Source organism: Ranitomeya imitator, chromosome 3 (genome assembly GCF_032444005.1).
Source record: "Ranitomeya imitator isolate aRanImi1 chromosome 3, aRanImi1.pri, whole genome shotgun sequence".
NCBI lineage: Eukaryota > Metazoa > Chordata > Amphibia > Anura > Dendrobatidae > Ranitomeya > Ranitomeya imitator.
In genome coordinates, this window is record NC_091284.1 from 677,081,529 (window position 1) to 677,100,766 (window position 19,238).

General features: G+C 43.5%; 1 protein-coding gene across 1 annotated transcript in view; it reads left to right on the forward strand.

Moving 5' to 3' along the window:
- The window catches only part of RDH5 (retinol dehydrogenase 5), a 114,723-nt gene extending 95,703 nt beyond the window's left edge, over positions 1-19,020 (forward strand). The window contains exons 4-5 of the mRNA XM_069758374.1: positions 4,131-4,294; positions 18,002-19,020. Of these exons, the coding sequence (XP_069614475.1) occupies positions 4,131-4,294; positions 18,002-18,225 (388 nt within the window). The 3' untranslated portion in view covers positions 18,226-19,020. The remainder of the gene's footprint in view (positions 1-4,130; positions 4,295-18,001) is intronic.
- The last annotated feature ends 218 nt before the right edge of the window (positions 19,021-19,238 follow it).

A 19,238-nucleotide genomic window follows, 5' to 3' on the forward strand; every position in this document is an offset into this window, starting at 1 on the left:
TGGCCAGGCAGGCACTTGTACAACTCTATGGTACAGTACAGTGCCGGGAGGCCTAAAACTTCTGCATGGGGACATGCACAGCCCACCCCTGCTTGTGTACATGATCGCGCTTCAGAATTGAAATCAGCATGGCCAAGGGGTGGCACAGAACAGTACAGCATGCCGCCACTGGTCCTGCTGGTTTCATCAGTGCAGCATGATTGTGTGTGAAAGGCAAGCTAATGCTGCCCGATATGCAGGCTGAAGAGGGTTTGGAGGTGATCGAGTGGCCCATTAGAGGGACCGGCCGTTCTAGCATTTGCCAGAAATGCCAGATGGCCAGTCTGGCCCTGGCATGATGTCTAGCTTTTGAGGAACTTTTGGTCTCCTTCACTTTGTCATGCAGATCCTATTGAAGTGATTTCTTGAAAATGTGTAGCAGTAATCAGGCCTGGGTGTGGCTAGGGGATTTGAACCCAGCTTTATGGGAGGGGGGCAATCACTTTTTCACACAGGGCCCTGTAGGTTTGGATTTCTTTTTTCCTTAATAATAAAAACCATCATTTAATAACTGCATTTTGTATTTACTTGTGTTATCTTTGGCTAATATTTAAATTTATTTGGTGATTTAAAGCAAACATGTGACAAACATGCAAAATAATACAAAATCAGGAAGGGGGCAAATACTTTTCCACATAACTGTCTAGTTTTTGACTGACCGTGCAAGATCATTTTCATGCATGACAATGCACCATCTCATGCTGCAAAGAATACCTCTTAGTCATTGGCTGCTATGGGCATAAAAGGAGAGAGGATCTATGAGGGTGGGAGTAAGTCAAAACAGCTACTTTGTGAGCCTATTCTGACATCCTGCAATGAAATTCAAGCAGAAACTATCCAAACACAAGTTCAATGGATGCAATGAATTCAAGAATTGTGAAGGTAACTTGGCCTCACAAGATGTTTTCGATTGAAAAAGCTTTTGATTTTAGTAAATGTGACCGCTTAACGCTGAAAATTCAACAAATGACCAAGTTCAGTTCTCTACAACCTATAAAATGTGAATAATAACTTTAGGTTTGAAATAAATACTGTTATCATTGTGGGGCTTGTCCAATAAAATTTATACTCTAACGGTTAATTATTTGAACATTATACTGAATCATTTGCATCAACCATTTAGAAAAATCAGAGAAAAATATCATTTGCATAATAATTTGGTACAGGAAAGATAAATATTTTGGTCCTGTGTTAGCAAGTAGATAGAACTGGGGGTCTGTATGTTGGGGAGACAGGGCAAAAACTGAGAACAAGGATAAATTCTCACCGCCATACAATAAAAGAAAAAATAATGGATCTACCTATGGCCATTTTTGTATGCCTAATCATAGCACCATGGACCTGAAATTACTTGTATTGAAAGGTAGCTTCAAATCTCAGAGAGACAGGAGAATTATTATTATTAGTATTTATTTATATAGCACCATTGATTCCATGGTGCTGTTCATGAGAATGGGTTACATACAAGTTACAGATATCACTTACAGTAAACAAAGTAACAATGAAAGACTGATACAAAAGGGCGAGGACCCTGCCCTTGCGGGCTTACATTCTACAGGATTATGGGGAAGGAGACAGTAGGTTGAGGGTTGCAGGAGCTCTGGTGTTGGTGCAGGCTGTAGGATTTCCTGAAGAGATGGGTTTTCAGGTTCCGTCTGAAGGATCCGAATGTGGTTGACAGTCGGACATGTTGGGGCAGAGAATTCCAGAGGATGGGGGATATTCTGGAGAAGTCTTGGAGGCGGTTAGATGAGGAGCGAATAAGTGTGGAGGAGAGAAGGAGGTCTCGGGAGGACCGGAGATTATGTGAGGGAAGATATCGGGAGATTAGTTTAGAGATATATGGAGGAGACAGGTTGTGGATGGCTTTGTAGGTCAGTATTAGTAATTTGAACTGGATACGCTGAGGGAATGGGAGCCAGTGAAGAGATTTGCAGAGGGGGGAAGCGGAGGAGTAGCGAAGAGAGAGATGAATTAGTCGGGCAGCAGAGTTAAGGATGGACTCGAGAGGTGCAAAGGTGTTAGCAGGGAGGCCGCAGAAAAGGATGTTGCAGTAGTCAAGGCTGGAGATGAGGGCATGCACAAGCATTTTAGTAGATTGACGGTTGAGGAAAGGACGGATTCTGGAGATATTTTTGAGCTGGAGGCGACAGGAGGTGGACAGAGCTTTGATGTGCGGTTTGAAGGACAGGGCAGAGTCAAAGGTTACTCCGAGGCAGCGGACGTCCGGTACGGGGGAAAGCATAATGTCATTGATTGCAATAGATAAGTGAGGTTAGGAAGATCTATGTAATGGAGGAAAGATAATGAGTTCAGATTTGTCCACATTGAGTTTGAGGAAGCGAGAGGAGAAGAAGGAGGATATGGCTGATAGACACTCTGGGATTCTGGACAGCAGAGCAGTGACATCTGGGCCAGAGAGGTAGATCTGAGTGTCATCAGCATAGAGGTGGTACTGGAATCCATGGGACTTTATGAGTTGTCCCAGGCCAAGTGTATAGATTGAGAAGAGTAGGGGTCCTAGAACAGAGCCTTGGGGAACTCCAACAGAGAGAGGGTGGGATGAGGAGGTAGTGTGGGAGTGGGAGACGCTGAATGTGCGGTTGGAAAGGTACAAGGAGATCCAAGATAGGGCGAGGTCTTTGATGCCAAAGGTGGAGAGGATCTGTAGTAGGAGGCAGTGGTCAACTGTGTCGAAAGCAGAGGACAGGTCTAGAAGGAGGAGTACAGAGTATTGGTGGTAAGTAGGTCGTTAGTGATTTGGTCAGGGCTGTCTCAGTTGAGAGATGGGGCAGAAACCAGATTGTAGATTGTCAAAGAGCTGGGAGAATCTGGGAGTATAAACTTATGACGACCTTTGACACACTTAGTGCAGGAATTAATGTGTCGCATGGATTTATGTCTTTTTACATCAATTAAGATACAGAACGAAAGTTCTCGAAGTCTCGAAAGCTTGCAATTTGTTACCATCTTTTCAGTTAGCCATTAAAAGGTATCAACCACTGAGGACTATCAATTCTAAATATTTGTATACATCAATTAAGGAATTTGCACTTCAGATCATGTGGGGTCATCATAACAGAAACAGACCCCAATCAGAGGACAACAAAACATTCACTCCTAATATATGAACTTTCCAATATTTATGGACACAACTGTTTATCACTTATCACTCTCCCATAATGACAGTTCTGTGCTGTGGTGTGTATAAATATGTGATTCTTCAGAATTTGCTTTAGTCTTTGCCTGATGAAGTGACCTGAGTAGTCTCGAAAGCTTGCAATTTGTTACCATCTTTTCAGTTAGCCATTAAAAGGTATCAACCACTGAGGACTCTCAATTCTTAATATTTTTCATAATAATTTGGAACACTTTGTATATATTCCTTTGTAATTTTCTTGAATGTGAGCTGGATGAAGTATCAGGAACAACTGCTCACACGTATGAATCACTGTGCCGATGGAAAATATGAAGGGAATGTGACCTGTAGGTTGGACACCACTTATCAAACTTTGCCCGAGTTATCTGTCTTTTAACGTGGTCTGTACTGAGAATAAGGGTGCATTTACACTGGTCGACTGTGGTTGTTAAAAGACACAAATCGATTACATGCAAGTCAATCCGTAGTCATTTAATAGCATGTTTCAACAGGCCGCCCACGCTCCCATGTGCACAGAATGAGAATATCATTGTTCTCGGCAGCACATGTCCTGTGGATGGTGTGCTGCCGAGAATGATAATTTTTAAGCAAGTTATAAAATAATTTCATCCAAAAAAAAAAACATTTTGCTCATTTGACTGGTCATCGGCAGACTGTATAGACAGTCCTATAATCTGGAATGAGTGCTTCTTGGAACCCTCATTACCAATTATCAGCCAGTGTAAATGTACTTTAAGGCACTACAATTCTGCAGTATTCGTAATAGGGTGAAATAATAAAAAGACGCTCATTGTTCAATTTTAGTATCATTTAGGGATAACTCAGACTGCCAGCATTATGGCTGTAAGAAGAACACGTTGTGCATGAGAAATGTTTGCCACAGTTTGTGGTTTTACGTTAAATGTAATGTGATTTTCCATTGATGCCACAGGAGAGACATACAGCACTTTGGCATCAAGGTCTGTATTATAGAGCCGGGCTTCTTTAAAACGGCAGTAACCGATCTGGAGTCTATTGAACATTCCCTGAAGCAGCTTTGGGACCAGATGCCACCTGAGACGAGGAAGAGTTATGGAGACGTATTTTACCAAAAATGTGAGTTTCCAGGAGTAGGGGGTTGTAAGTAATGCACAACGATAAGTTTCTCACTATACATTTCTCTTCACTGTCATTTTTATTTTTTTTATTTTTTTTTTGTTCTTTCCTGCAGCTACAGCCAATGTTGTAATTTAGGAGCAGAGATTGCAGTTACAGATTGTACAATGATGAAATTGCCCAACACAAGGTCTCCACAACCTTCTGGGTCACAATTTTAAATTGTTCTAAATGAAAGGGGTTTTCCATCACTATTTTCAATTTTTAAATGGAACCTGTCATATTGAAAAGCACTATTTAGCTGCAGATATAGGGTTAATCTGATAAAATGCTACCTTCATGGCTACTGGGAGGAAATTAATATACCGTATATAATCCCAGGAGCCACTCGCTTTTACTCATAGGAGCATGAATAGAGCGATTAGAATCATCACTCACTATACTGTTAGCGGCAGCTATATTGACTCTCTGACACTTTGATTGACAGCCTGCTCTGCAGCATATCTGTGAAGAGCGAGCTGTCAAAGTGCTGGTGATTACAGCCACAATTCACCATACAGTGAGCGATGACTGTAGTTGTTTCGTGCACGGCCCTATGACTGAAAGCAAGCTGCTACCAGAAGGATATAATTTAATTTTAGCACTTTCAGTAAGATCGACAGGCAGCATTTTAATGTCATTTACTTGCTGACTAACTCTATATCAGCATGTAAATAGCGTTTTTGCCGATGACAGATTCTCTTTAAAAAAAAAAAAGTACTTCAACATTTTAAATCCCCTTGGAAAGAACCACACCTTGCAGACCCTCATATCATCACTAATATGTTATGTCACAAAGTCCGGTCTCCCTACTTTCACCAACGTGACGTTCTGCACTCCGTAGAGATACATAATGTCAGCTTGGCCTAGTATTACACAGACATCCCCTGTCCACATGGGCACAGGGAGACAGGAAGAGTGAGAGAGGGTGGCCCACTCAACCGCCAGTATGGCACAACACTCGCTCACAACCCTAACAGATTGAGAGTCCCTTTCACTTACATCAGTGAAACAGATCCCTGCCAGCCCGGTAGGACTGCCTCCAGTCCTTCGTTAGATATAAGCCCGGTCCATTACCGGGGTTTTATTGGGCCAGAAACCGACCCCGGTAGCATGTGATGTTAAACCGAGAACACAGACGTGTGGATTCGTGGATCGGGATAAAAAAGCAGCCGAAACTTAAATTGGATATTCAATTGCCTTAAGGGTACATTAGACAAAACAGTATGTACACAATGGAAATACATAAACAATGGCAGATATGCAAATCAAATACAGGTGGTAGTACAATAAGTATAAGCAAATGATACAGTAGCCAGTTACCAATTGGATGTTAGACCTTGGTGCTGTGTCACTGTCACAGCACATGCATGGAGAGCCCAACACAGAGGCTCTTACTCTTTGACATAAGTCTATCCCCTATGATGAGCTATGAGAATGCAAGAGTCCCATACACTGACTGGTCTTACACAGGCACCTTGAAATACATAAGTTGTTTCAAGCAGCACTTTAGGCATTGTCCAAGACTAAACAATTGATCTGTAGCATAAGTAATCAATATGAGATTGGTGAGGGGACAACACCCCCACAAAATCAACTGAAAACTGCTCTAGCAGGTTGGAACTCACCAGATCCATACATTGATTAACGGGGCTGTCCAGGCTTGAGGTTCATCATAATTTTCCAGTGTCAGTGCTGAAAGTGCGAAACAGAAACTGGGAACAAAAGAAAATGCAATAGGGTTGCATAGAATCTCTTCATCTGGATGGAAACTTCAAAACGCGGTGAGACGTTTCCAGCCAGAGGCGTACATAGGGTTTTGGTTCAGAGGGGCGAAACTTCTGAGTGGGCCCCTAACTAGGTAACCTTGATTATAACTGGGTGATGCACCATAATAGTGGAGGAGAACCTCAGCAGATGACAGTGCTGTTGCTGACAATAATCTCTATATAAAGACCAATATTGATATTACCACGATATGGTCAGTGGTAGACTCCAGTCCTTCAGAACATATAAGGCTGGCTTCACATTTGCATCTGTTCACGTGGCGTTTGATCTGCATACTGTACATCCGCATGCGTCATGCATACATATATTTAACCCCTTTCTGCCATCTGACGTACTATCCCGTCGAATTGACCTGGGACTTAATTCCCAGGGGCAGGATAGTGCGTCATGGGCGATCAGCCGTGCTCACTGGGGGGGGGGGGGGGGGATTAGGGTTACCCCAACATATGGGGTTTCAGCCTTCTCAGGACAAATTGAAAAACAACTTTTGGGGTCTAATTTCTTCTTTTACCCTTGGAAAAATAAAAAATTGGGGGCTAAAAGATCATTTTTGTGAAAAAATATGATTTTTTTATTTTTACAGCTCTACATTATAAACTTCTGTGAAGTACTTGGTGGGTCAAAGTGCTCAGCACACCTCTAGATAAGTTCCTTTGGGGGTCTACTTTCCAAAATGGTGTCACTTTTGGGGTTTTTTACTGTTTAGGCACATCAGGGGCTCTCCAAATGCTACATGGCTTCCTATCTCAATTCCAGTCAATTTTGCATCGAAAAGTCAAACGGCGCTTCTTCCTTTCCGAGCTCTGCCATGCGTCCAAACAGTGGTTTACCCCCACATATGGGGTATCTGCGTACTCCGGTCAAATTGTACAACTTTTGGGGTCCAATTTCTTCTGTTACCCTGGGTAAAATAAAACAAATTGGAGCTGAAGTAAATTTTTTGTGAAAAAAAGTAAAATGTTCATTTTTTTTAAACATTCCAAAAATTCCTGTGAAACACCTGAAGGTTTAATAAACTTCTTGAATGTTATTTTGTGCACATTGAGGGTGTCACACTTTGGTATTTTCTATCAGTGACTTCAAATGTGATGTGGTCCCTAAGAAAAAATGGTGTTGTAAAAATGAGAAATAGATGGTCAACTTTTAACCCTTATTTCTCCCTAACAAAAAAAATTTGGTTCCAAAATTGTGCTGATATAAAGTAGACATGTTGGAAATGTTACTTATTAAGTATTTTGTGTGACATATCTCTGTGATTTAAGGGCATGAAAATTCCAAGTTGGAAAATTGTGAAATTTTCAAAATTTTTGCCAAATTTCCGGGTTTTTTTTTCACAAACAAACGCAAGTAATGTCAAAGAAATTTTACCACCAACATGTAGTATAATATGTAACGAGAAACAATGTCAGAATCACCGGGATCCATGCAAGCATTCCAGAGTTATAACCTCATAAAGGGACAGTGGTCAGAATTGTAAAAATTGGCCCGGTCATTAACATAGAAACTACCCTTGGAGGTTAGGGGGTTAACATGGTGTACGCATGGACATGTGTTTGCATGCTTTTGCGCATGCATGCTTCGTTTTGTGGTGTGCGGGGGGGTCCGGCAAACGCAACATGTTGCATTTTTGGAGGTGTCAAAAATCAGTCAAATATGCGCAGGCATGCGCAAGCGGATGAGTGCGTTAAAAAACGCATTACTTCCTATGGGATTGCATGCATATGCATGTCCTTGCATACGCATGCGTTCGATGCGCTTGCGTACCTCGGATTGCGCATGTCCAGGAACTGATTGAGACACGCCCCCCTGGATATATCGAACGCATGCACATAAAAATGCAAACGCAGGCAAAAAAACGCATAGAAACGCATGCACACTCAGTGTTTTTTTTTTGCCATCATGTGTAAGCTGATGCAGATAAAAAAAACGCTGCGTAAACATGCATTTGCGTATGCGGATGATACACTGCGCACATATACGCAAATGTGAACTTAGCCTGAGATAACAGCACAGTTATAGATGGTGACCTACTACTGACGTTCTGATGGAATTGTTCACTTTTCACACCTTTTCCATCTGGCCCAGACCAACATGACAACTCCTCCAGCCAGGACTCGGCTGCAGAGAATACAATAAAGACACATTTCACTTCTCGCATTTTCAGCCCCATCACCATCTATTTCCAATCTGCACAAACTCCTAATCCTTCTGGTACCCCAATGCTGTTGCCGTATGTGTCACTATCACTGCACCTGCTGTGTGGTTCTCTGTACCCTCTAAATTCTAAAGCACCCCTCTAGAATATAGTAATGCCGGGTGCAACTGCCCTAGAAAACAGTGCCCACATTTAGTCCCCTAAAAAGTAATATTCTCCTGTGTGCCCCTTTGACAGTCACAGTAACCTGAATTCCCCTATAACAATAAGTGCCCACTTTACATTTAATAATGTCTCCCCCCTGTACAGCTCCTCTATACACAATAGAATGCTCTGTTATACACAGTACAATGCCCACTCACTGTATATATACTGACCCCTTAAAGGGACTCTGTCACCTGAATTTGGAGGGAACAATTTTCAGCCACAGGGGCGGGGTTTTCGGGTGTTTGATTCACCCTTTCCTTACCCGCTGGCTACATGCTGGCTGTAATATTGGATTGAAGTTCATTCTCTGTCCTCCGTAGTACATGCCTGCACAAGGTAATCTTGCCTTGCGCTGGCGTGTACTATGGAGGACAGAGAATGAACTTCAATCCAATATTGCAGCCAGCATGCAGCCATCGGGTAAGGAAAGGGTGAATCAAACACCCGAAAACTCCGCCCCTGTGGCTGAAAATTGTTCCCTCCAAATTCAGGTGACAGAGTCCCTTTAATATCCCCCAAACTGTTTAATGGCTCCAACGCTGTATGATGGCCCCCTCACTTTAATCTCCACATTGTATGATGGCCCCCTAGATAGCCTCCATATAGCATAATACACCAGATAGTCCTCAATATAGTATAATGCAATCTCCATAGGTCCATCGTCTCCATATAGTATAATGCACTCCCCATAGGTCCACCGTCTCCATATAGTATAATGCACTCCCCATTGTCCTCCATTTAGTATAGCATATGTCCCATAGGTCTCCATATTGCAAAATGCACTCCCCATAGGCAGACTCTATATAAAGTATAATGCACTCTCCATAGGGCTCCATATAGTATAATGCACTCCCCATAGGCCTCCATATAGTATAATGCACTCCACATAGGTCTCCATATAGTATAATGCACTCCCCATTGTTCTCCATATAGTAAAATGAACTCCACATAGGCAGACTCTATACTGTATAATGCACTCCCAATAGGTAGGCTCTATAGTATACTGAACTCCCCATAGGCAGACTCTATAGCATAATGCACCCCTATAGGCAGCCTCTGTAGGGCAAAGCACCCCTATAGGCAGCCTCTATAGTGTAATGCACCCTCATAGGCATCCTCTATAATGTAATGCTCCCCCATAGGCAGCCTCTGTAGTGTAGTGCACCCTGTTATGACCTGGTGGTCAGGACAATAATGGACCTGATGGTTAAGAGCACACGGAATGACCTGATAGTTACTGATAATAAAGGACGAGCTCTGGGACGTGGGAACTCTGCTGACCGCAATCCCTAATCCTATCACACACACTAGAAATAGCCGTGGATTGCTCCTAACGCTCCCTATGCAACTCGGCACAGCCTAAGGAACTAGCTAGCCCTGAAGATAGAAAAATAAAGCCTACCTTGCCTCAGAGAAATTCCCCAAAGGAAAAGGTAGCCCCCACATATAATGACTGTGAGTAAAGATGAAAATACAAACACAGAGATGAAATAGATTTAGCAAAGTGAGGCCCGACTTACTGAACAGACTGAGGATAGGAAAGGTTGCTTTGCGGTCAGCACAAAAACCTACAAAAAGACCACGCAGAGGGCGCAAAAAGACCCTCCGCACCGACTCACGGTGCGGAGGCGCTCCCTCTGCGTCCCAGAGCTTCCAGCAAGCAAGACAACAATCAAAATAGCAAGCTGGACAGAAAAATAACAAACCAAAGGAAAACAAACAGGAACTTAGCTTCTGCTAGGAAGACAGGTCACAAGAACGATCCAGGAGTGAACTAGACCAATACTGGAACATTGACAGGTGGCATGGAGCAAAGATCTAAGTGGAGTTAAATAGAGCAGCCAGCTAACGAATTAACCTCGTCACCTGTGGAAGGAAACTCAGAAACACCCACAGCCATCAGAGGAATTCCATGGATAGAACCAGCCGAAGTACCATTCATGACCACAGGAGGGAGCCCGACAACAGAATTCACAACAGTACCCCCCCCCTTGAGGAGGGGTCACCGAACCCTCACCAGAGCCCCCAGGCCGACCAGGATGAGCCAAATGAAAGGCACGAACCAGATCGGCAGCATGAACATCAGAGGCAAAAACCCAGGAATTATCTTCCTGACCATAACCCTTCCACTTTACCCGGTACTGGAGTTTCCGTCTCGAAATACGAGAATCCAAAATCTTCTCCACCACATACTCCAACTCCCCCTCAACCAACACCGGGGCAGGAGGATCAACGGATGGAACCACAGGCGCCACGTATCTCCGCAAAAACGACCTATGGAACACATTATGGATGGCAAAAGAAACAGGAAGGGCCAAACGGAATGACACAGGATTGATAACCTCAGAAATCTTATACGGACCAATGAAACGAGGCTTAAACTTAGGAGAGGAAACCTTCATAGGAACATAACGAGACGACAACCAAACCAAATCCCCAACACGAAGTCGGGGACCCACACAGCGCCGGCGGTTAGCGAAACGTTGAGCCTTCTCCTGGGACAATGTCAAATTGTCCACCACATGAGTCCAAATCTGCTGCAACCTATCCACCACAGTATCTACACCAGGACAGTCCGAAGACTCAACCTGCCCTGAAGAGAAACGAGGATGGAAACCAGAATTGCAGAAAAACGGCAAAACCAAAGTAGCCGAGCTGGCCCGATTATTAAGGGCGAACTCAGCCAATGGCAAAAAGGACACCCAATCATCCTGATCAGCAGAAACAAAGCATCTCAGATATGTTTCCAAAGTCTGATTAGTTCGTTCGGTTTGGCCATTTGTCTGAGGATGGAAAGCCGAGGAAAAAGACAAATCAATGCCCATCCTAGCACAAAAGGATCGCCAAAACCTCGAAACAAACTGGGAACTTCTGTCAGAAACGATGTTTTCCAGGATACCATGTAAACGAACCACATGCTGGAAAAATAATGGCACCAAATCAGAGGAGGAAGGCAATTTAGACAAAGGTACCAAATGGACCATCTTAGAAAAGCGATCACAAACCACCCAAATGACCTACATCTTTTGAGAGACGGGGAGATCCGAAATAAAATCCATAGAAATATGCGTCCAGGGCCTCTTCGGGACCGGCAAGGGCAAAAGCAACCCACTGGCACGAGAACAGCAGGGCTTAGCCCGAGCACAAGTCCCACAGGACTGCACAAAAGAACGCACATCCCGTGACAAAGACGGCCACCAAAAGGATCTAGCCACCAAATCTCTGGTACCAAAGATTCCAGGATGCCCAGCCAACACTGAACAATGAATCTCAGAGATAACTCTACTAGTCCATCTATCAGGGACAAACAGTTTCTCCGCTGGGCAACGGTCAGGTCTATCAGCCTGAAATTTTTGCAGCACCCGCCGCAAATCAGGGGAGATGGCAGACAAAATTACCCCCTCTTTGAGAATACCCGCCGACTCAGGAACACCCGGAGAGTCAGGCACAAAACTCCTTGACAGGGCATCAGTCTTCACATTCTTAGAGCCCGAAAGGTACGAAACCACAAAATCAAAATGGGAGAAAAATAACGACCATCGAGCCTGTCTCGGATTCAACCGTTTGGCAGACTCAAGATAAGTCAAATTCTTGTGATCTGTCAAGACCACCACGCGATGCTTGGCTCCTTCAAGCCAATGACGCCACTCCTTGAATGCCCACTTCATGGCCAACAACTCTCGATTACCAACATCATAATTGTGCTCAGCAGGCGAAAACTTTCTAGAAAAGAAAGCACATGGCTTCATCACCGAGCCATCAGAACTTCTTTGCGACAAAACAGCCCCTGCTCCAATCTCAGAAGCATCAACCTCAACCTGAAACGGGAGCGAAACATCTGGCTGGCACAACACAGGGGCAGAAGAAAAACGACGCTTCAACTCTTGAAAAGCCTCTACAGCTGCAGAAGACCAATTGACCACATCAGCACCCTTCTTGGTCAAATCAGTCAACGGTTTAGCAACACTAGAAAAATTAGCGATGAAGCGCCGATAAAAATTAGCAAAGCCCAGGAACTTTTGCAGGCTCTTCACAGATGTCGGCTGAGTCCAATCATAAATGGCCTGGACTTTAACAGGGTCCATCTCGATAGTAGAAGGGGAAAAAATGATCCCCAAAAATGAAACCTTCTGAACTCCAAAGAGACACTTTGACCCCTTCACAAACAAGGAATTCGCACGAAGGACCTGCAACACCATTCTGACCTGCTTAACATGAGACTCCCAATCATCCGAAAAGACCAAAATATCATCCAAATACACAATCAGGAATTTATCCAGGTACTCTCGGAAGATGTCATGCATAAAGGACTGAAATACTGATGGAGCATTGGAAAGCCCGAATGGCATAACCAGGTACTCAAAATGGCCCTCGGGCGTATTAAATGCTGTTTTCCATTCATCGCCTTGTTTAATACGCACAAGATTATACGCCCCTCGAAGATCTATCTTGGTGAACCAACTAGCTCCTTTAATACGAGCAAACAAATCAGACAGCAACGGCAAAGGATACTGAAATTTGACTGTAATTTTATTAAGAAGGCGGTAATCAATACAAGGTCTCAAAGAACCATCCTTCTTGGCCACAAAAAAGAACCCTGCTCCTAACGGTGATGACGACGGGCGAATATGGCCTTTCTCCAAGGATTCCTTTACATAACTCCGCATAGCGGCGTGTTCTGGCACAGATAAATTGAACAATCGGCCCTTAGGAAACTTACTACCAGGAATCAAATTAATTGCACAATCGCAATCCCTATGAGGAGGTAGGGCACTGGCTTTGGGCTCATCAAATACATCCCGATAATCCGACAAAAACTCTGGAACTTCACAAGGAGCGGAAGACGAAATAGACAAAAATGGAACATCACCATGTACCCCCTGGCAACCCCAGCTGGACACAGACATAGATTTCCAGTCCAATACTGGATTATGAACCTGTAGCCATGGCAACCCCAAAACGACCACATCATGCAGATTATGCAACACCAGAAAGCGGATATCCTCCTGATGTGCAGGAGCCATGCACATGGTCAATTGGGTCCAGTACTGAGGCTTATTCTTGGCCAAAGGCGTAGCATCAATTCCTCTCAATGGAATAGGATACTGTAAGGGCTCCAAGAAAAAACCACAGCGCCTAGCATACTCCAAGTCCATCAAATTCAGGGCAGCGCCTGAATCCACAAATGCCATAACAGAATAGGGTGACAAAGAGCAAATCAGAGTAACGGACAATAGAAATTTAGACTGTACCGTACCAATGGTGGCAGAACTAGCAAACCGCTTAGTGCGCTTAGGACAATCGGAAATAGCATGAGTGGAATCACCACAGTAAAAACATAGCCCATTCCGACGTCTGTGTTCTTGCCGTTCAGCTCTGGTCAAAGTCCTATCACATTGCATAGGCTCAGGCCCATGCTCAGATAGTACCGCCAAATGGTGCACAACTTTACGTTCACGCAAGCGTCGATCGATCTGAATGGCCAAAGACATAGACTCATTCAGACTGCTGCCAGGGCACATTCATTCCACTGAGTGAGCACAGACCACTTTCTAAACTTCTGACAATATATCTCCGCTTCATCCTGACCCTGACACAGAGCCAGCAAGATTTTCTCTGCCTGATCCACTGAATTAGGTTCGTCATAAAGCAATCCAAGCGCCAGGAAAAACGCATCAACATCACGCAATGCCGGATCTCCTGGCGCAAGGGAAAATGCCCAGTCTTGAGGGTCACCACGTAACAAAGAAATAATGATCTTTACTTGTTGAACAGGGTCACCTGAGGAGCGAGGTTTCAAGGCAAGAAACAATTTACAATTATTTTTGAAATTCAAGAACCTAGATCTATCACCAAAAAACAAATCAGGAATTGGAATCCTAGGCTCTGACATCGGATTCTGAACCACATAATCTTGAATGTTTTGTACCCTTGTAGTGAGATTATCCATCCAAGAGGACAGACCTTGAATGTCCATGTTTACACCTGTGTCCTGAACCACCCAGAGGTAAAGGGGAAAAGAGAAACAAAACACAGTGCAAAGAAAAAAAAATGGTCTCAGAACTTCTCTTATCCCTCTATTGAGATGCATTAGTACTTTGGGCCACCTGTACTGTTATGACCTGGCGGTCAGGACAATAATGGACCTGATGGTTAAGAGCACACGGAATGACCTGATAGTTACTGATAATAAAGGACGAGCTCTGGGACGTGGGAACTCTGCTGACCGCAATCCCTAATCCTATCACACACACTAGAAATAGCCGTGGATTGCTCCTAACTCTCCCTATGCAACTCGGCACAGCCTAAGGAACTAGCTAGCCCTGAAGATAGAAAAATAAAGCCTACCTTGCCTCAGAGAAATTCCCCAAAGGAAAAGGCAGCCCCCCACATATAATGACTGTGAGTAAAGATGAAAATACAAACACAGAGATGAAATAGATTTAGCAAAGTGAGGCCCGACTTACTGAACAGACTGAGGATAGGAAAGGTTGCTTTGCGGTCAGCACAAAAACCTACAAAAAGACCACGCAGAGGGCGCAAAAAGACCCTCCGCACCGACTCACGGTGCGGAGGCGCTCCCTCTGCGTCCCAGAGCTTCCAGCAAGCAAGACAACAATCAAAATAGCAAGCTGGACAGAAAAATAGCAAACCAAAGGAAAACAAGCAGGAACTTAGCTTCTGCTGGGAAGACAGGTCACAAGAACGATCCAGGAGTGAACTAGACCAATACTGGAACATTGACAGGTGGCATGGAGCAAAGATCTAAGTGGAGTTAAATAGAGCAGCCAGCTAACGAATTAACCTCGTCACCTGTGGAAGGAAACTCAGAAACACCCACAGCCACCAGAGGAATTCCATGGATAGAACCAGGCGAAGTACCATTCATGACCACAGGAGGGAGCCCGACAACAGAATTCACAACAGCACCCCCATAGGAATCCTCTATATTGTAATACACCCCCATAGGCACCCTCCGTAGTGTAATCCACACATAGGCATCCTCTATAATGTAATGCACCCCCATAGGCACCCTCTGTAGTATAATGCACCCCTTTAGGCAGCCTCTGTAGTGTAATGCAGCCCCATAGCCACCCTCTGTAGTATAATGCACCCCCATAGGCATCCTTTATAATGTAATGCACCCCCATAGCCACCCTCTGTAGTATAATGTACCCCCATAGCCACCCTCTGTAGTATAATGCATTCCCATAACCACCCTCTATATTATAATGCACCCCCATAGCCACCCTCTGTAGTATAATGCATCCCCATAGCCACCCTCTATATTAAAATGCACCCTCATAACCACCACCCTCTGTAGTATAATGCACCCCCCATAGCCACCCTCTGTATCATAATGCACCCCCATAGCCACCCTCTGTAGTATAATGCACCCCCCATAGCCACCCTCTGTAGTATAATGCACCCCCATAGCCACCCTCTGTAGTATAATGCACCCCCATAGCCATCCTCTAAAGTGTAATGTAGCCCCATAGACTAAATATTCACCTCTCTTCCTCCTGGTTCCTGCGCTGCTCCCTGCTCATCTCTGGACCGCGGGCACCGGGTAGTGACATCATCGCGCCCACTGTCAGTATCGGCATTGGTGACGTCAGATGCTGACAGGGGGATGATGGGAGAGGGAGCGTAAAGCCTTACTCAATTCACTTGTATTGAACAAGGTCATGCACGTCTAGTCGGCATGTGACCACATGTATGCAAATCGCACACTTGTACTGAGGCACTCACCCCTTCCCGGCTCTGGAGAATCCTGACAGCACACAGTGTGCATGCTGTGAGGATTCGCAAGTCTACAGTTACATAGATTGACTGTAGACTTGAACCCCAAACTTTGATAAACACTTTAATGGTCGCTGCCGAGTCGTACTGACTCCAGTTCACTTGAATTCAATTGTTCGTCCCATATAATCCCTTTAAGCAATTTCATACCAGAATATCACAGGCATCAACACAGCATCAGAGGCAACACTTCTGAATATAAATTAGAATACACAAAAAGTAGCCAAGGACAGAGAACAAAAAAAGGATAAAATTATAGAACAAGGAGAAGATTATCCCCATGAGGCCACTTTCACACAGCACAATATTTGGAAGTCAAATCAAAGAGCGGACCCCAAATGCAGCAGTGTAAATCTTTCCATGATATTTTTTCCTGGTTTTAGCTGTCAGAAAGTGGCTTATTACTTGCAAGAACTCATTATCACACATCTTTCTGTTTGGTTCTACCAGGAAAAAAAACTGCATGCCAATTTTTAACTTCTGGGGCATTTGGAACTACAGTATGGTCCTATTTACTTCTCTATACTCTGTTTCGCTTTTTTCCCTGCATAATATCCTTATCTTAATGGGGCTTGCAGAATTCAATGTCACCTAACAACTTTTTTTCAGATGAATGGAAGAAATATGCCACTTATGAATATAACTTTATCCTTGTGTATCAGGCACATCAGACATATTCATGTTTTGGCATTTCTTGTTAAATGATAACATATTCCAGCTGTGGCGGTTTGGACATTTTTTCTAATTGATTTTAAATGGAAAATCAAAATTTTAAACGCAAGATGGTTTAACATAATTTTATACCTTTCTTCTATGTCATCATAAATTTGGCATGTCATTTTATTTTTTTTTATACCTTCAGTAAATGGTTCCTTTTAAAGGGAACCCGTCACCAGGAAATTAGACCACTAACTAAAGGCATGTTTGCAAAGGCCCTTGCTTATTCAATGTATACCCTGCTTGTAGTATGTAGTTTAGAAATTGTAGTTCACCTCTGAAGTTTTAATCACAAGTGCAGTGGGCGGACATGGCATTTCCAGCTCTCAAGGCTATCTCCTTATTTCCTCACCTGTCGTTGGCCTTCAGTCTTTGACTGTCAGATCTCTCCTTTCTTCTACTGCCCAAGATTTAGCGCATGCACAGTAGGCTGCTGATGACGTTGCATGAGCCAACATTACAAACTGCAGAACATCAAATCCTCTATTTTCTATTTAGACAACCCCATGTGATAATTCGATGCATTTGCAAAATCACTGCCTGGAGTAATCTCAGCAGAGGGAAAGGTGCATGCGCAAATTGTTATGCCAGCCCTCACAATATCATCGGGAGCCTACTCTACATGTGCTGCTTCTTCTGACGAGACATTTCCTGACAATGATTTAGAGCCTGGGCAGAATTTTGGGCAGAGGAAGAGAGGAGTAATCGGTCAGTCGACGACTGAAGTCCAACAGCAGGTAAGGGAATAAGGAGACAGACATGAGAGCTAAAAATACAGTGTCCGTCCACTGCACTTGCACTTAAAACTTCAGAGATGGATTGCTCTACAATTTCCAAATTCCATACTTCAAGAAAATCATGAATGTTATAAGCTTTAACAGGCCTTTACAAACATAACATGCCTTTAGTTAGGGGTCGAATTTCCTGATGACAGGTATGCTTCAATAATGTATCCGACATGGAATATTTTCTAATATTATTGATTTTCTTAAATCCAGATATGAAAGTACAAAGGCTGATCATGAATTTCATCTGCGATGCCGATATCTCCAAAGTTCCAAAATGCATTGAGCATGCCTTACAAGCGGTGTACCCCCGAACAAGATACAGTCCAGGATGGGACGCCAAGCTGGTGTGGCTACCCGCATCTTACATGCCAGCCTTCATTGTGGATGCTGTCCTTGCCATTGTTCTACCTAAACCAGAACAGAGAGTCCATTAAGACTAATTCCTGAAATGCTCAAAATCTGGATCTCCGTAAAGTGAAGTTTTCATTTCCAGGCTGTGATAAAGCTCGTTTTGTGTTGGAAATATGTGACGACTAAGAGGCTCCGGCGTAATCACAATGAAATGTGTGGTTTGTAATTTATGACACAGCTGCATATTTTATGTATATTTTCTGTTAGACTGTGAAATAAAGCTTATTAACTGTGGTTTTAGTAGGCTGCTAAGGATTGAATGTGACAGGGGTCGTTCTGGACGACAAGTCAGAATTAAGCTGCTGATATTAACTCACAAGACACAAAGTCTATGTAGTGGTCACTTAACATATTTCAATTGTAGACAATATAAGATCTAATATGAAGCTGCATTTCTGAGATTGAGCTTCTATAGAAGTAAACTGTGAAGTAAATGGGGCTGAGCTGCAATATCGCTCAAAATCAATGGACAGGTGACATTTCAAGGAAGAAAGGCACGATGTCTTGCTTAGTCTTGGACATAGCTACCGTATATCTGGATATGTTGTGTAGCCAATGTAACCCACTTTCTAGCCACATCTACCAGCCACACCTGAATGTCTTACATGCCCCCCCCACCCCGCCTATATTGCTGAATATATCACTGCCTGATTTTCTGATATACTAGAAAATCTAATATAGGATTTGTCATCATCTGATCCAAGGTGACAACTCGGAGACTTGTAACATAGTAAATCACTGTGGTAGTTCAGATTTTTCTTTATAACTCTTTAAGTGAATGTATATCTGATTCTACTAATAAACAAGTTGCAAATACATTTTGCTTGTTATTGTTTCAATGTATCTTATATTGGTAAGAGGCAAAAAAAATACTTCTTCTTTCATCCGGTTCTTGTTCTGAGCTGTAGATGACCACTTCTAGGATATTAATGACTTGTCAGATGATATTACTTTGTGTTACCTGCTATGATTACATTTAGTGATGAGCGAGTATACTCGTTGCTCGGGTTTTCCAAGCACGCTCGGGGTGACCTCC